Source organism: Poeciliopsis prolifica, unplaced genomic scaffold (genome assembly GCF_027474105.1).
Source record: "Poeciliopsis prolifica strain line A6 unplaced genomic scaffold, Auburn_PproV2 SCAFFOLD026, whole genome shotgun sequence".
In the NCBI taxonomy this organism is placed as follows: Eukaryota; Metazoa; Chordata; class Actinopteri; order Cyprinodontiformes; family Poeciliidae; genus Poeciliopsis; species Poeciliopsis prolifica.
Window position 1 is genome coordinate 4,903,654 of NW_026562401.1, and position 12,695 is coordinate 4,916,348.

Below are 12,695 nucleotides of genomic sequence, written 5' to 3' on the forward strand. Positions count from 1 at the left end.
TAATCAAAGACTTTAGACTTTTTTTTTCCAGAATTCTGATTTTAATGCAGAAATGCACCTGGCACTTTCAAGATTCAATGACAGGGGATGAGAATTGTGCAGCAGGAGTACTAACTTTTCAGACTTCAGAGAGCTCAATTCTCAGATTAAAGTAGGATTTTTTATTATTATTATTTTTTAGCAGCCGCAATACTTTTCCGTACAACTGATATGTGACGATTGCGCTCACAAAAACACCCAATATGCAGATTGCTAAACGCGAACCCGAGCAGCATGAAGCCAAGCGGTTGAGCCCTAAAACACAGTCCGCGAGCCCCTCTGCTGCCGCTACCCGGAAACATTACAAGGGCCGGAAAGGACCAACGTTAGGGGAGCACACGTCACTCACTTTTACCCAAAAAAAATATATCACCGCTGACCGACCAAAAATCCTCCTCGGCCCGCTAAATAGTAATCTAATAAGCTTCCCGCCAGCCCAGAGCGGTCGGTAACCAAATGGCGAGGAGGCTGCGGCGGTGTTCGTCGGCGTTGATTTCGAGCGTTCACCCAGCTCAGCATCAGTGAAAATGGCTCTGGCTAACGACTGGAAAACAGCACGCAGAAATGGAAGCGCGCCGTAGCTAGCCAGCCAGCAGGCAGTTAGAAGAAGAAGCAGAAGAAGAAGAAGAAGAAGAAGGCGTGCCAGGCCTCATCCATCTACAAACTCTGCTCTGTTACTGGATGCGTAGGTAAACATTTGCTGAATATAGGTTACGCAGATGTATATGCTAGCGCTAGCATCGTCAAGTTAACGTTAGTCGGCGTGCGTTTACAATTGTGCTTAGAGAGGACGGCTAACGTTAGCAACAATGTGGCTTTTGTAAATTGCGTGTGGCTGCACATAGCCAGACACACTGAGCCGGAGTCTAACATGATGCTAAAGAAAACCGCCAAGTTTAGTTTTTCTTTTTTCTTTTTTCCCCCCTCTACAAAATGTTAGCCAATGCTGTAACAGGAGCAACCGTTATTGCTCGCGCTTGAAACTAATGTTTACATGATGAAGCGAATGGAAAGCTGGTGTTAATTTTAGCATTTCTGGTTCATTTTTCCCCCCTATTTTTTGCAGGATTGCTGATGTGCATTAAAATGAGAGGCAGTCAGAAATGCATTAGATAATCTCCCTCATCTGCCAGGGGAACTCAAATCCCCCTCCAAGGACTCATCTATTGAATTAGAGGAAACGGTAAGATTTATAGAGGTGAGCATAAACACATTTAAAGTGAATAAAGTCTACAGAAATAACATTTAGTGACTAAATTTTATTTCTCTATGGTTGTTATTGAAATTTAGTTGTCTTTTATGTATGTGGCAAAATGTTTTATACAATTTTTTTTTCTGAAGCATTAAAAACTACATGATGCCAAAATTATGGATGGATGTCCAAAATTAAGAATTTTAGGAAATTACTTTTAAATCTGTGAGAAGTTGTGACCCAAAATCACAAAAATAGCTTCAATTTTAGAATTTCTTTAGATAGTATTACAAAACTATAAATGGTAAAAAAAAAAAACAAAAAAAAACTGTTAAATAGTTGCGTTATTCAGCTTTTATAACACAATCATTACTGTTTAGTGATAAACCCTGAAATCATAATGGAAATGTGAACCTTGTAAATGTACTAATCAAACACACTTCTATCTATCTATCTATCTATCTATCTATCTATCTATCTATCTATCTATCTATCTATCTATCTATCTATCTATCTATCTATCTAAAAGAGCTTGCCTCGTCAACAGGTTCACTTGCTTAAGTTGAAGGAATACAAATTAAATCTGATATTTTAAATAACAGTTCCATGGCTGCCACTTTTAAAGTACTAACAAGTTGCTGTTTGCTTTTATTAAAATCTTTAATTAGTGGAGGCTCATCCGATAAAGTCGGAAAACATCTAAACTATAACATTAACTGGTTGGAGCCCAGTTAATGTTATGAAGGTCGGAGAGCAAAGTTAGAAGTGGCAGACTGCATTGAGGGCCCAGCTTGTTTGGACCACCGTCGATTGCGCACACCCTTCAAAGACCACAAGATGCATCATGTTGATTTCTTATGAAACCCCTCCCGCCACAGGTGTTTTCTGTGAACATGGAAGAGAGAAACAATTTACAAGTTTGGAGCAGATTCAGCATGAAAAGATTAAATGGTCAGATAATATAGTAATGAAGTAAAATGGGTCACTCTCTCCAGTGCTTTGTTAAATATGCAAAATCTGCCTCTTCATAAGGTGCACAATATTCATTCACAGAGAAAAGAAAATATATTTGTGTTTGTAGTCAGTATGAGACTAATAATAAAAACAATTGGCATTTATACAGCTACTTTAATTGGGCACCACTCCAGCAGAACCACTCTAAGGTAAGTTATTGTAAATGTAAAATGTTGAATGTTCTTTTGTTCTTTTTTGGTTTGTTGCAGATGCTACAAAAAAGAACAAATTGTTCATTTCACTCTTGCTTCAGAAATATAAGTGGGTGTGCAGAATCACTGCAACTAAAGTTTGATAATGGAAAAATTTGTTTTTGTTCCAAATTATATTTTGTAGGAAGATATATTTTAAAACTTCCCTGCATTTTTCGAAATTTAAATTTAGTGTCAGTTTTAACAAATATACTAAACAGATTTTTTATAAACGTTACATACTAAAGGCCTGTATCTTAATATACTATCTATACAATAGTACAGGTAAGAATAATCTGTCAGTCTGCATAAAGTGAATATTATCTCAATACAAAGATATATAAAGCCCTTCTATGACTTTCACCCCTCTGACTTTTGTGTTTTCAGCTGTAGGAACTCCTGGGCTGAACATGGATGGGGAATCTTAGGTGAAGGAACACAGTTATTCTCAAAGGAGACAAGAAAACCATCATTTGAACTGGTTCCTCAATAAAAACCACTTTTAATTAATTTCTGATGCAGTTGGGTGGAACTCGTCTACCTTTTACCTTTGATCATCAATTTATCACCTCAGCTACCACACTGAGTTTGGAAGTATAGTGTGGGCAGTGGATGATCAAGAGGGAGCACCAGAGATAAACAATCTGGAGAGATGAACTTTAAGCTGTCTCCAAAGTAAGAACATAGTAGCATAGTCCCACTCTTAGGGTAAAGTCTGTCTTTCACCAGTGAGTGGTGGGATTACTGTAGCCGCTCCTAGCGCTGGAGGTTTGGCATCTGCACCCCCATGTGCCAGTGAGTGGGAAATGTTCCAATTTGGAAAATACAATCTGGACATTATAGAGATGTTAAGTGGGCACCAGGCCCACCAGTTCAAAGGCCTTGGTTTAGATCGACAGCTACAACATCAGCAGCAAGTGCAACTACACCAGCATCAACTCCAGCAGCAGCAGCAGCAGCAGGCTGAGTCTTCTGGAGCTCTTCTGTCTGGACTTGGCTTGGGCCCCCTGCAGGGGTCAAGAGGTAACGCCTTTTCTGATTCTGCCTCCATTTTTGCCAAGATGAGTGCCCCTCCTCCCCCACCTTTACAACAACAGCCTTCCTCATCTCAGACCTCTCGCTCAAAGTCAAGCAAGATGAGCAGCAGCAGCTCAAGTCATTCTTCAGGCTACCCGCAGTTCCTGCGCTCTTTCCACCCGTCTGAGGCAGCACTAGCACAGGAGCAGTTACACCCAAGTGTAGGTCGCTTTGAGCACTTTACAGGGGGAAGTAGCAGTAGTGGGAGTGCTGGGGGATTAGGAGGATTAGTAACATCAGCACCTCCACCCCCTCCTTTACATCCTGGCCTCTCTGTCCCCCAGGCATCACCTGGCCCCTCCTCCTCCTCTCCCTCCCCATCAACATCTGTAGCCACCTCTAACAACCCTTCTAGCAGCAGTGCAGTCAGCTCTTTGGGACACCAGTTGGTTGGAGCCCAGTCTGATGCACGGAGCCTTCACCAACAATTTAGTTGCATGTTAGCTGCTAATCAATACTTTCTTTCTGGTGTGCCTGCTAATGCTAGCTTAGAGCAATTTCTAGTTCAACAGGGAACTCATAACCACTTAGGGATTGGGTTAAGCCAGGCAGCTGGAGAGCCTAGCACTAGCCTCGCTCCACCTCCTGCTTTGCATTCCTCCCATTCACACGGCCACACAACTCCCCAAACCCAGCAGCCTCCCCAGCAACCTCCCCAGCAGCAGCAGCTTCCACCTCATTCCCTTTCTCATCCTCACTCTCATTCTCATCCTCACCACCCTCTCCACCCAGGCTCCCAGGCTTCATCGCTAGGTGGCTTTGACTTCCAGGGCATTCCAGTGCTTTCATCTAATCAGATAGCTTCTCTGATGCAGCAGGAAGCAGGTCTGCCACTTCCCTTACCACTTCACTTATCTTTATCGAAGGAAGATGGTAAAGGGGAAAGCAGCGGAGGTGGAAGTAGCGGTAGTAGTAGCAGTGGCAGTAGAAGGAAAAAAGCCATGGCTGGCTATTTGCCTCAAAGAAAATCCGATAGCGGCAGTAATAGCAGTAGCAGCCATGCTCAGAGTAGCAACAGCGGTAATCCAAGCACTAGTAGTAATGGAGGCTTAAGTCATGGGCAGCCCCCAGCTTTAATTGGTAGTGGGGTTGGTATTACAAATATGGGTGGAGATCCATCATCCCTTCTTGCCTCTTCATCATCATCCTCATCTGTAGTTTCTTCTTCCTCCTCTTCTGCTCCCTCTTCCACTGCTGCCTCAGTACTGGTTACTAATGACTCTCAGCTTTCTAAATCTGATAACCAGAGCTCAATGCAACCCAACGCTTCAGAGTCTGATTCAGAGCCCATTTATAGCTGTGGAGATTGTGGCAAAAGCTTCCCTCACCTATCAAGCCTTCGCAGGCATATGCGCATGCATGAGCCAACCACAGCAGGTACTAGCAATACTGCCACTACAGGCCCCAACCCCGTTTACATTAAAACTCAGTCTGACCCAAGCCTTCCCCATTCGACCCAAGAAACTCCCCAACCCTCGTCAAATTCTTGTCCTAGCCCAGACAAAATATTTCATTGCCCTGATTGTGGGAAAGGCTTTAAGAAAAAGGGGCACCTGCTGCAACATGGAGTTATACACTCTTCAGCCCGCCCATATGGCTGCTCCACCTGCTCTCGAGCTTTTAATCGTAGAGAGTCACTGACACGTCATGAGAAGATTCATGAGGAAAAGCCATTCCGATGTCCTGCCTGTGGTCGTGCCTTCCGAGAGAGCACCTCTCTTCTCAACCATGCTGCCTCAGGCACCTGCGGCAAGCCAGGTAGGGGACCCAAACACCGGGGCAGCAAGACAGGAACTGATGGTGAGGACAGAGTCGGGGGAGGGGGTGGAGGAGGTAATGGAGGAGGGGGAACTTATCAAAGCAATAGAGGGGTTATTTATGGGAAAACTGAGGAAGAGGATGGTATAATCATTGTGAGTGAAGGAGAACCTAAATCGGGTTTAGGATGTGATGGTCTGTTTCAATCTGGAAGGGGAGGGAATTCAAATGACAGGGACAGAACAGATGGTAAATACCCCACTGACTACTCTCGGAATCGTTACACAGGCTACCATGATGACCACCGTTCTCAAGGTAATCCATCTCCGTGCTACTCTGGTGCCTCCCCCTGTGGAAGTGGGATGGCGGGCCCAGCTCTGAGAAAGGCTCCCTTGGCCCCAACTCTGCATCCACACTCACAGAGCCACAACCAGCACCACCATCCGCAACAGCAGCCCCACCTGCCTCTTTCGTCTCTACTGGATGACTCAGAGGATGATGTCACTAGCTCTGTCAATAATGCAATCTCTGCAATAACAGCAGCTAGCAACAGCGGAAATAGAGGGGATGATAGGGGAGACATAATAGGAGGTCTGCTAGGAGGTCTTGGTTTAGGACCTCTAGGCTCACCTTCCTCCACGTCTGGCATGGATAAGAATTTCCGAAGTGGTGGGAGCCAAGAGGCTATGAGCAGCAACCCACAGAATCCTACTACCAAACCAAAACGTCCTCGCAAACCAAGAGCTAAAAAAGATCCTGCAGCTGGTGGACAGCCCCCAAAACGTAGGCAGTACACCCCCCGAATGGGGCCCAGTGGGCTCCCACGCACTCACCTTTGCAGTGTCTGTGGCAAGGGGTTTGCACGCCGCGAGACTCTGCGCAGGCATGACCGCATCCACACTGGTGAAAAACCCCATCATTGCACCATATGTGGAAAGTATTTCAGAGAGGCTTTTCACCTCAGCAAGCATCAAACAGTCCACTCTGGTGCAAAGAATTACAAATGCACAATCTGTGGGAAAGAGTTTGGTTACTCCCAAAGCCTTAGGAGGCACAGCAAACTCCACCAGAAAGGGGAGCTGGAAGAGGTACCCACAACTCCCGCTCCAGAGAGCCTCAACAGCTTTAATCCAAATACTCAATGTAGCGTGGCACAGGACAGGAGCCAGAATCCAGCACCAAGCACCTCTTCCTATTACCCCTACTCTCAAGACGTCAAGCCTCAAGACTCCAACCCTCAGCAACAGCCTCCTCCCCCACCCCAGTCGCAGCCTCCACCACAGTCTCGACTCTACACCTGTGCTATATGCTGGAAATCCTACCGTCATCACTTCCAGCTAACTGCCCATCACCAGATGGTTCATGAAGGTGGGGGTGACAAGTTATTTTCCTGTGACGTATGTGGGAAACAGTTTGCCTACTCAAATAGCCTCACTCGACACAGGCAGTCTCAGCATGGAATTACCCGAGCTGAACAGTCTAACTCCCAAGAAGGCAGCAGTGGGTCTGGAGAAAACAGAGGTGGGAGTGATGTTAATCAGTCAGCTTCTGAAAGTGAGGCTGCCACCAATGCCCTGCTTCAGATGGCTCCAGCCACTGAAGGCCATGGAGGGCAGAGTCTTAGTGTTGTCACTCATAGTCATCAGCAACCACCCCCACAACCACCAGCTGGTTACTCTCCCCTCTTCTATGATGTTGCAACAGCCCAATCCTCCACCTCCAGTGCTCCATCCTATTCTCAGCCACTCCCCCCAAACTCCACAATCATGCCCCCGCAGCACCCACATTCCCCTGCTGGGGTAAAAGGAGAGCACATTTATCCAGCCGGATCCCGTAGCCGCACGCTTCACACCACTGCCCCGTTTCAGCCCCTCACTGAACTGCCCTCCACTGAACATCACCATCTGCATCACCATCATCACCTCTCCCACCATCATCCCCATCATCAGTTAGACACCCGGGCGCACCAACCATTTGAGTGCAACATCCCTCTGCCCCACGATGACATGAGACGACACAAGAAGAAAAAAAAAAGTCCGACAACAGAGAATGGAGGGAAAATAACTGGGAATCCCAGGATTTAGTGAGATTTGATGGAGTCAAACGGAAGAAAAAGATAAGCTGTACAATAAGAGGGCAGCAGAATAAGAAACAAGGCTCTCTTCGTTTGACGATTAAGCGAGGGGGAGGATCTGGTGGTGGTGGGTATAGGCTTATCAACACCGGAGGAATGAAAGTACAGATCCTGTCATCTCTCCAAGTTCCAGTGAAACGGTTCGGATGTCCCATATGCCCCAATTCCGTATTTTCCCGCAAAGCAGGGCTGCTGATCCACATGGCAGTTAAACACCCACGAAAGGCCTTGAGCGCTCAGGATCGGCTGAGGTGCAGAGTGTGTGGGAAGCAGTCTCACAGGCCTTTGACAGCCTTCATCCATCGAGCTTCCCATCGTGCCAGAGGGACTTTCTCCTGCCGTCACTGCTCCGCTCGCTTCTGGAACGCTACACTTCTTCACAGGCACAAAGCATCCTGCCGCCGCAGGGCTAAAAGACTGCAAAGAGGAGATGCTAAGAGGCTGAAGCTTTCGAAGAGACCCGGAGAAAGACAGACACACGACAGTCATGAGGAAATGCCATTCTTACAAGAACCTTACAGATATTGATCCTGGTGTCTGAAAGAAATGGCAAACAAGAGGAATTTTTGTTGTTCAGTTCTAAAATAGGAAAGTGAGAGGTAAAAAAAAGGGACTAGCAAAGGCATCTACTGCCTTTAGGAGAATTTGCCTCTTTCTCTGTTGCATCTACTCTGCTATTAGAATGAGTGTGTTAACAACTACTGTAGAACATTATATTAAATATCACCAGAGATTCTTCCAGGTTATATTGGAAGATGTTCAAAGGTGTTTTCAAAGACGTGACTGTTTCCATAGGATCATAAATTAACCCCTTAAGTGCATTGACACTATGCTTGGCTGACACTGTGCAGTTATCTAGACAAGTTAGGTGAAATGACCTGCTAATGTATCTTCCCCTTCCACAACTAAAGTTTCCTGCTACACCTCTTGCTGTATGATAAAGTCTCTGCTGTGTATTTTGTCTTGTTGTTGTTCACTTAGAGGCTCTGAGGAGTTTGTTTTTTTATGTAAAGTGCATTTATTAGGAATAGGGACATGGGGACAAAAAACTTTTTTTTTGTTAATAGTATGTCAGTGCATGTTTGTTCTATGGTCAAGTTTTTTGCTGAGGTTGTTGAATCACTCCTGCAGTATATGATGGTTTATTCAGTATATCCCCAAAGGTTTGTAGTGTAAAGTTGATTTGAGAGTTGCCCCTATATTCCTTAGTGATTTAATCACATATAGATGAAATGTAAGTTTCTGGTAATTAGCATTACAGTAATCCCTTTCCTGCCAAAATGAAGAAGCCTTGCTTACGGTGTTCACTTTACTTTGTTTATTTGAGGATATTCCTAGCTTTTATACCACGGAATTAAAAAAAGGTAAAACAAATCGACTATAACATGTTAATTTCATGTTATTTGTATGCTCTTTTTAGCAGTGATTATTTTTACAGTACTTCTTCAAAGTGTGTTCAAAAACAAGGACCTATCATGATAAACAAATGTAATATTCCATGTATTTGTGTGTAACCTAATCAGTCTTCATGCCGGTCTTCTACTTACCCCCTTATACGTTTGAGTTGTTTCCTGATCTGCAATCATGTTTTCACTGTTAAACCATTTTTTTTTTGTTCAACTCAATCTGATGAAGTACATTTTTAAGAACATCATGTCACTTTATTCATATATGAAATGTTCAAACCCCTGTCAAGTTTTTGTTTTCTTAAAGAAAAAAATTCTAGTTTTAGTAGATTTCTATCACATTATTTACTGAGAAGTCAGTAGTTGATTATATTTCAGCAATGAATAAACCTTAAGTGTAATCATTTGTTTCTCTTTTATTTCATATCAGTAACCTACAAGCAATAGCACAAGAAAAAAAGTACCTTATCCAAAGTTAGCAATTTATTGCGTGAACCAAAGTCTTTCTTTAACGATGCTTTAACAATAAACTTCATTATGTCAATTGCTTGAGGATAATTAATGGTTTTCAATAATAAATTTTAACACTGCCCAATCAGGCACTTTCTACACCAGCCCAACCCTTGTAGGTGGTCTGGTTGCTTCTATGTCCAGTGGATGGAATGTCACTAGCCCTCCACAGGACAGGTACAAGTGCATTTTACAGAAGAAATAGAAATGATCTTGTGTGTGCATTATAATTTATTTTACAAAGATAACCCCTTGCATACACCCCCAGTGTTGATTTCTGATTTTCCTGAGAAGGTTTACAACTAATGAAACTCTCCAAAGTGTTTTTCAGGAAATCTTAATATTACCTTGAAATAACAAAAAGCCCTTTGATTGAATCACTGTGCCAATGCAGCGGGGAAAGGAGGCGGCTCTGCTGAGGTGTTAAGAAAGTCCAGGTTGTTTCAATGCCTGGCTTTCAGCTGGTCTTCATTATTGGCTCTGGTACTTGGTCTGTTAGGCAATAAATAGAGGGAGTTTAGGTCGAGTGGCTTCTCTGTTTATCAGCTTACCACACTTTTTGTCTTAACTTTCCATTAACACGATTGGATACTTCACTCTGAACAACTTCTTTAAAAATGACATTTTGTTTTATTCTAAAGAGTGTCAGTCCTGCAAAGGGGTTGTGTGGGCTATAGCAAACAAAATACTTCTGTATTATAACTGACCAGTGGTTGAATATATATTGATCTATGTGTGATGAATTAGTCTATTATGGGCTCTTTTTTATTTTTAATTGAACTCTTAGTTGTTATGAAAATAACTGGCTCTCACTCGTGGCGCCACAAGATGGCAGTAAGCAACTCGCTATAGTGATCTTGGCCTGGTCGGGATGAGTGGGGCGGTCACATGGATGAAACTGTGATAGGAGAGGTCTGGTGAGGTTGGGTGCTGGTTCAAGTATGTGAATGATGTGGCTGTTGTTTACAACAGGATTAATACACAGCGACCAAAGTAATCTAGCAGCCCTGTCAAAGTTATTTTCAACAAATGAAATGACGTAAAAATGGAGCTTTCTTTTATTGTGCATTTAAATATGGAGCTGGGTTTGGGATTTATTTTGCTTGTGCTTTTAAACATGTCTGATCGCTACGTTTTAAAGTGAGGTTCATGTTCATCAATAAATAAGAGACACTGTTGAACTGGAATGAGTGGAATCACTCTTGCAGTCTAACGTGTCGGTGCTGTTATTAGTTAGCCGTGACATGCATTGCTTTGTCGCCATGTCTAATCTACTTGAACCTCCGCTTGAGTCAGGAGGAAGACAGGTGAATTCCTGTGGCGCGCTTTGTTTTCGCACGCGCTTTGCAATGTACAGTAGACGAGACAAACCCTCGCGCTTTCCTCCCTCTCTCCCCTCGCAGGTCTCACGCGGCAGTGGCATGCACGCGGGGGGCGGGAGGGGGAATCCAAGCGGGCGGGTTTGTTCGACCTATTTCTAACCAATGGCTCTCTCTCCGCGGGCGGGGCGACCGCTCGATTAGGCCAATCAGAGCCCGGAGCGCGAGCGGACAAGGCTCGCTCTTCGCGTGTCTGACCCACGTGAGCTGGAACAGCTATTGTACGCCGGCAGGCAACGTGCAGAAGCGTTCCTCTCCTGAAAAAAACAGCACACTCACGTTTTCCGTGGATTACAAGGGAAACTGGAAAAGTCGTGCAATTGTGACCAACCATTATCATGGAGGGATACCGAATTCAACTAGAATAGTCCGAGGCTCGAATCTGTAGGTTTTGCAGTACAAAAAATAAACATACGTATATATGTATATATTTATATGTTTGATATGTATTATTTAAAGTTCACACTAAGAAGAAAAAGCACATACTCATAATAAAACTGACTTCAAATCTATTGCTGCTATAACTAGAATTAAAAAGGAAAAAAATATGAAAACAAAACGAAGTCAAACTGTCAGCCAGACAAAACAAATATATGGCAAGCTAATTCGGCATATAATAGATTGATTAAGCTCTTCTAAGCAGTACAGTGCAACATATTCACATATGTTAAGTTTATCATTGCAGTGTCACCTATATCCATTTATTTTAGTTATGATCCCCTTTGAGCCAGATGACTCATGAATTTGTGACATTGCTATTCCTGGTCAGGAATAATTCAAAGTGACCTCCTCGTGTTTATTATTTGTTGGTCATTAAGCCACGTTTTCACAGTAAACTATGAGCGGAATATAGAAAAGCAATTTAGATTGTCAGCTGTTAAAGTGGGAATCAAGCTTCCCTCAGTCAGACGTGGACAAATTCAGGCAAAGTTGGTAAGAAAATGACCTGGGATAGAGGTTACAATTTAGTAACAGAGAACTTGACCACGAAACAACCAAAATTACAAAAGTACAGACTGGCAAAAGGTTGAAATGAGCACCACCCTCTGGTATAAAATTGTGGTCTGAATTGGTGGATTGGCTGAGAGCCTGCATCAACTTTATATACTGAAATAGACGGTTTGAAAACCAGTGATTTTAAGTAATTTTCTTCAATCTACAGTACAGAAATTATGTTGTGTGTCTCCAATAAATAACATCTACCAGTTAGATCACGAGTAATATCTCATTGTTCCACAAGGAAGCTACCCTAAACTGCGGTCACAATCAATGGTAATAGGTTGTAATTTAGAATGTTTGGAAAATCAAATCTTATTTAACAAATAATATTCCTTCAAGTTAAAGATACTTGTGTCTTCGTGCATGTTGGCAAGGACGACTTTTGATAAATCTGTTTTGAAATGTGACTTCCTGAAAATAAGCAAAAAGATTTGAAAGAAGTTCACTTCTGGTATAATAACTTTAAACCAAAACATGTGGTTTAATCTCCTCCAGGCCCGATGACCATATTATAAAGGTGTGATTTTTGTGTGCTACACTCCTGAAGAGAGAAAAATGTAGAGAACCCTGACTGACAAAGAGCGACCAAGAACCAATATCATGCAAGACCTCAGTAAAATTATTAACTTCATTTTTTAAATTTTGTATTTAATTTTTTGAATGCAGCTTTGTTTGTTTTGCATCTGTGTCAAACCCAGCTGATCATACTGCATTACTTACTGTCCAGGATTTGGTTTTGAATTCCAAAGAGAGGAACCATTCCTGTGCCACATGGAAACAGCTGGTGTCTTCCTGATCTGACTGAATAAACATGCAGAGATTCCATATTCACGTACGTCGGGAAGTTAGAAACCCAAATTGTCTGTGAGAACTTCAGTATATACATAAACATTTATAAATAAAGAAATCTTTCATCTTCTACTGACACTCTGAGCTTTTAATCTGTTCCCTTCAAATTTTTTTTCTTGAACTAATAGTTAAAAATGGTTTGTCTTA

The 12,695-nt window shown here is 42.9% G+C and overlaps 1 protein-coding gene across 1 annotated transcript; it reads left to right on the forward strand.

Moving 5' to 3' along the window:
- The first annotated feature begins 208 nt into the window (after positions 1-208).
- si:dkeyp-69b9.6 (uncharacterized) lies at positions 209-9,212 on the forward strand. Its single transcript, XM_055047529.1, is given in 4 exon segments — positions 209-728; positions 1,106-1,222; positions 2,824-7,348; positions 7,351-9,212. Coding segments are annotated over 2 exon segments (4,689 nt in total). The 5' UTR covers positions 209-728; positions 1,106-1,222; positions 2,824-3,242; the 3' UTR covers positions 7,934-9,212.
- The last annotated feature ends 3,483 nt before the right edge of the window (positions 9,213-12,695 follow it).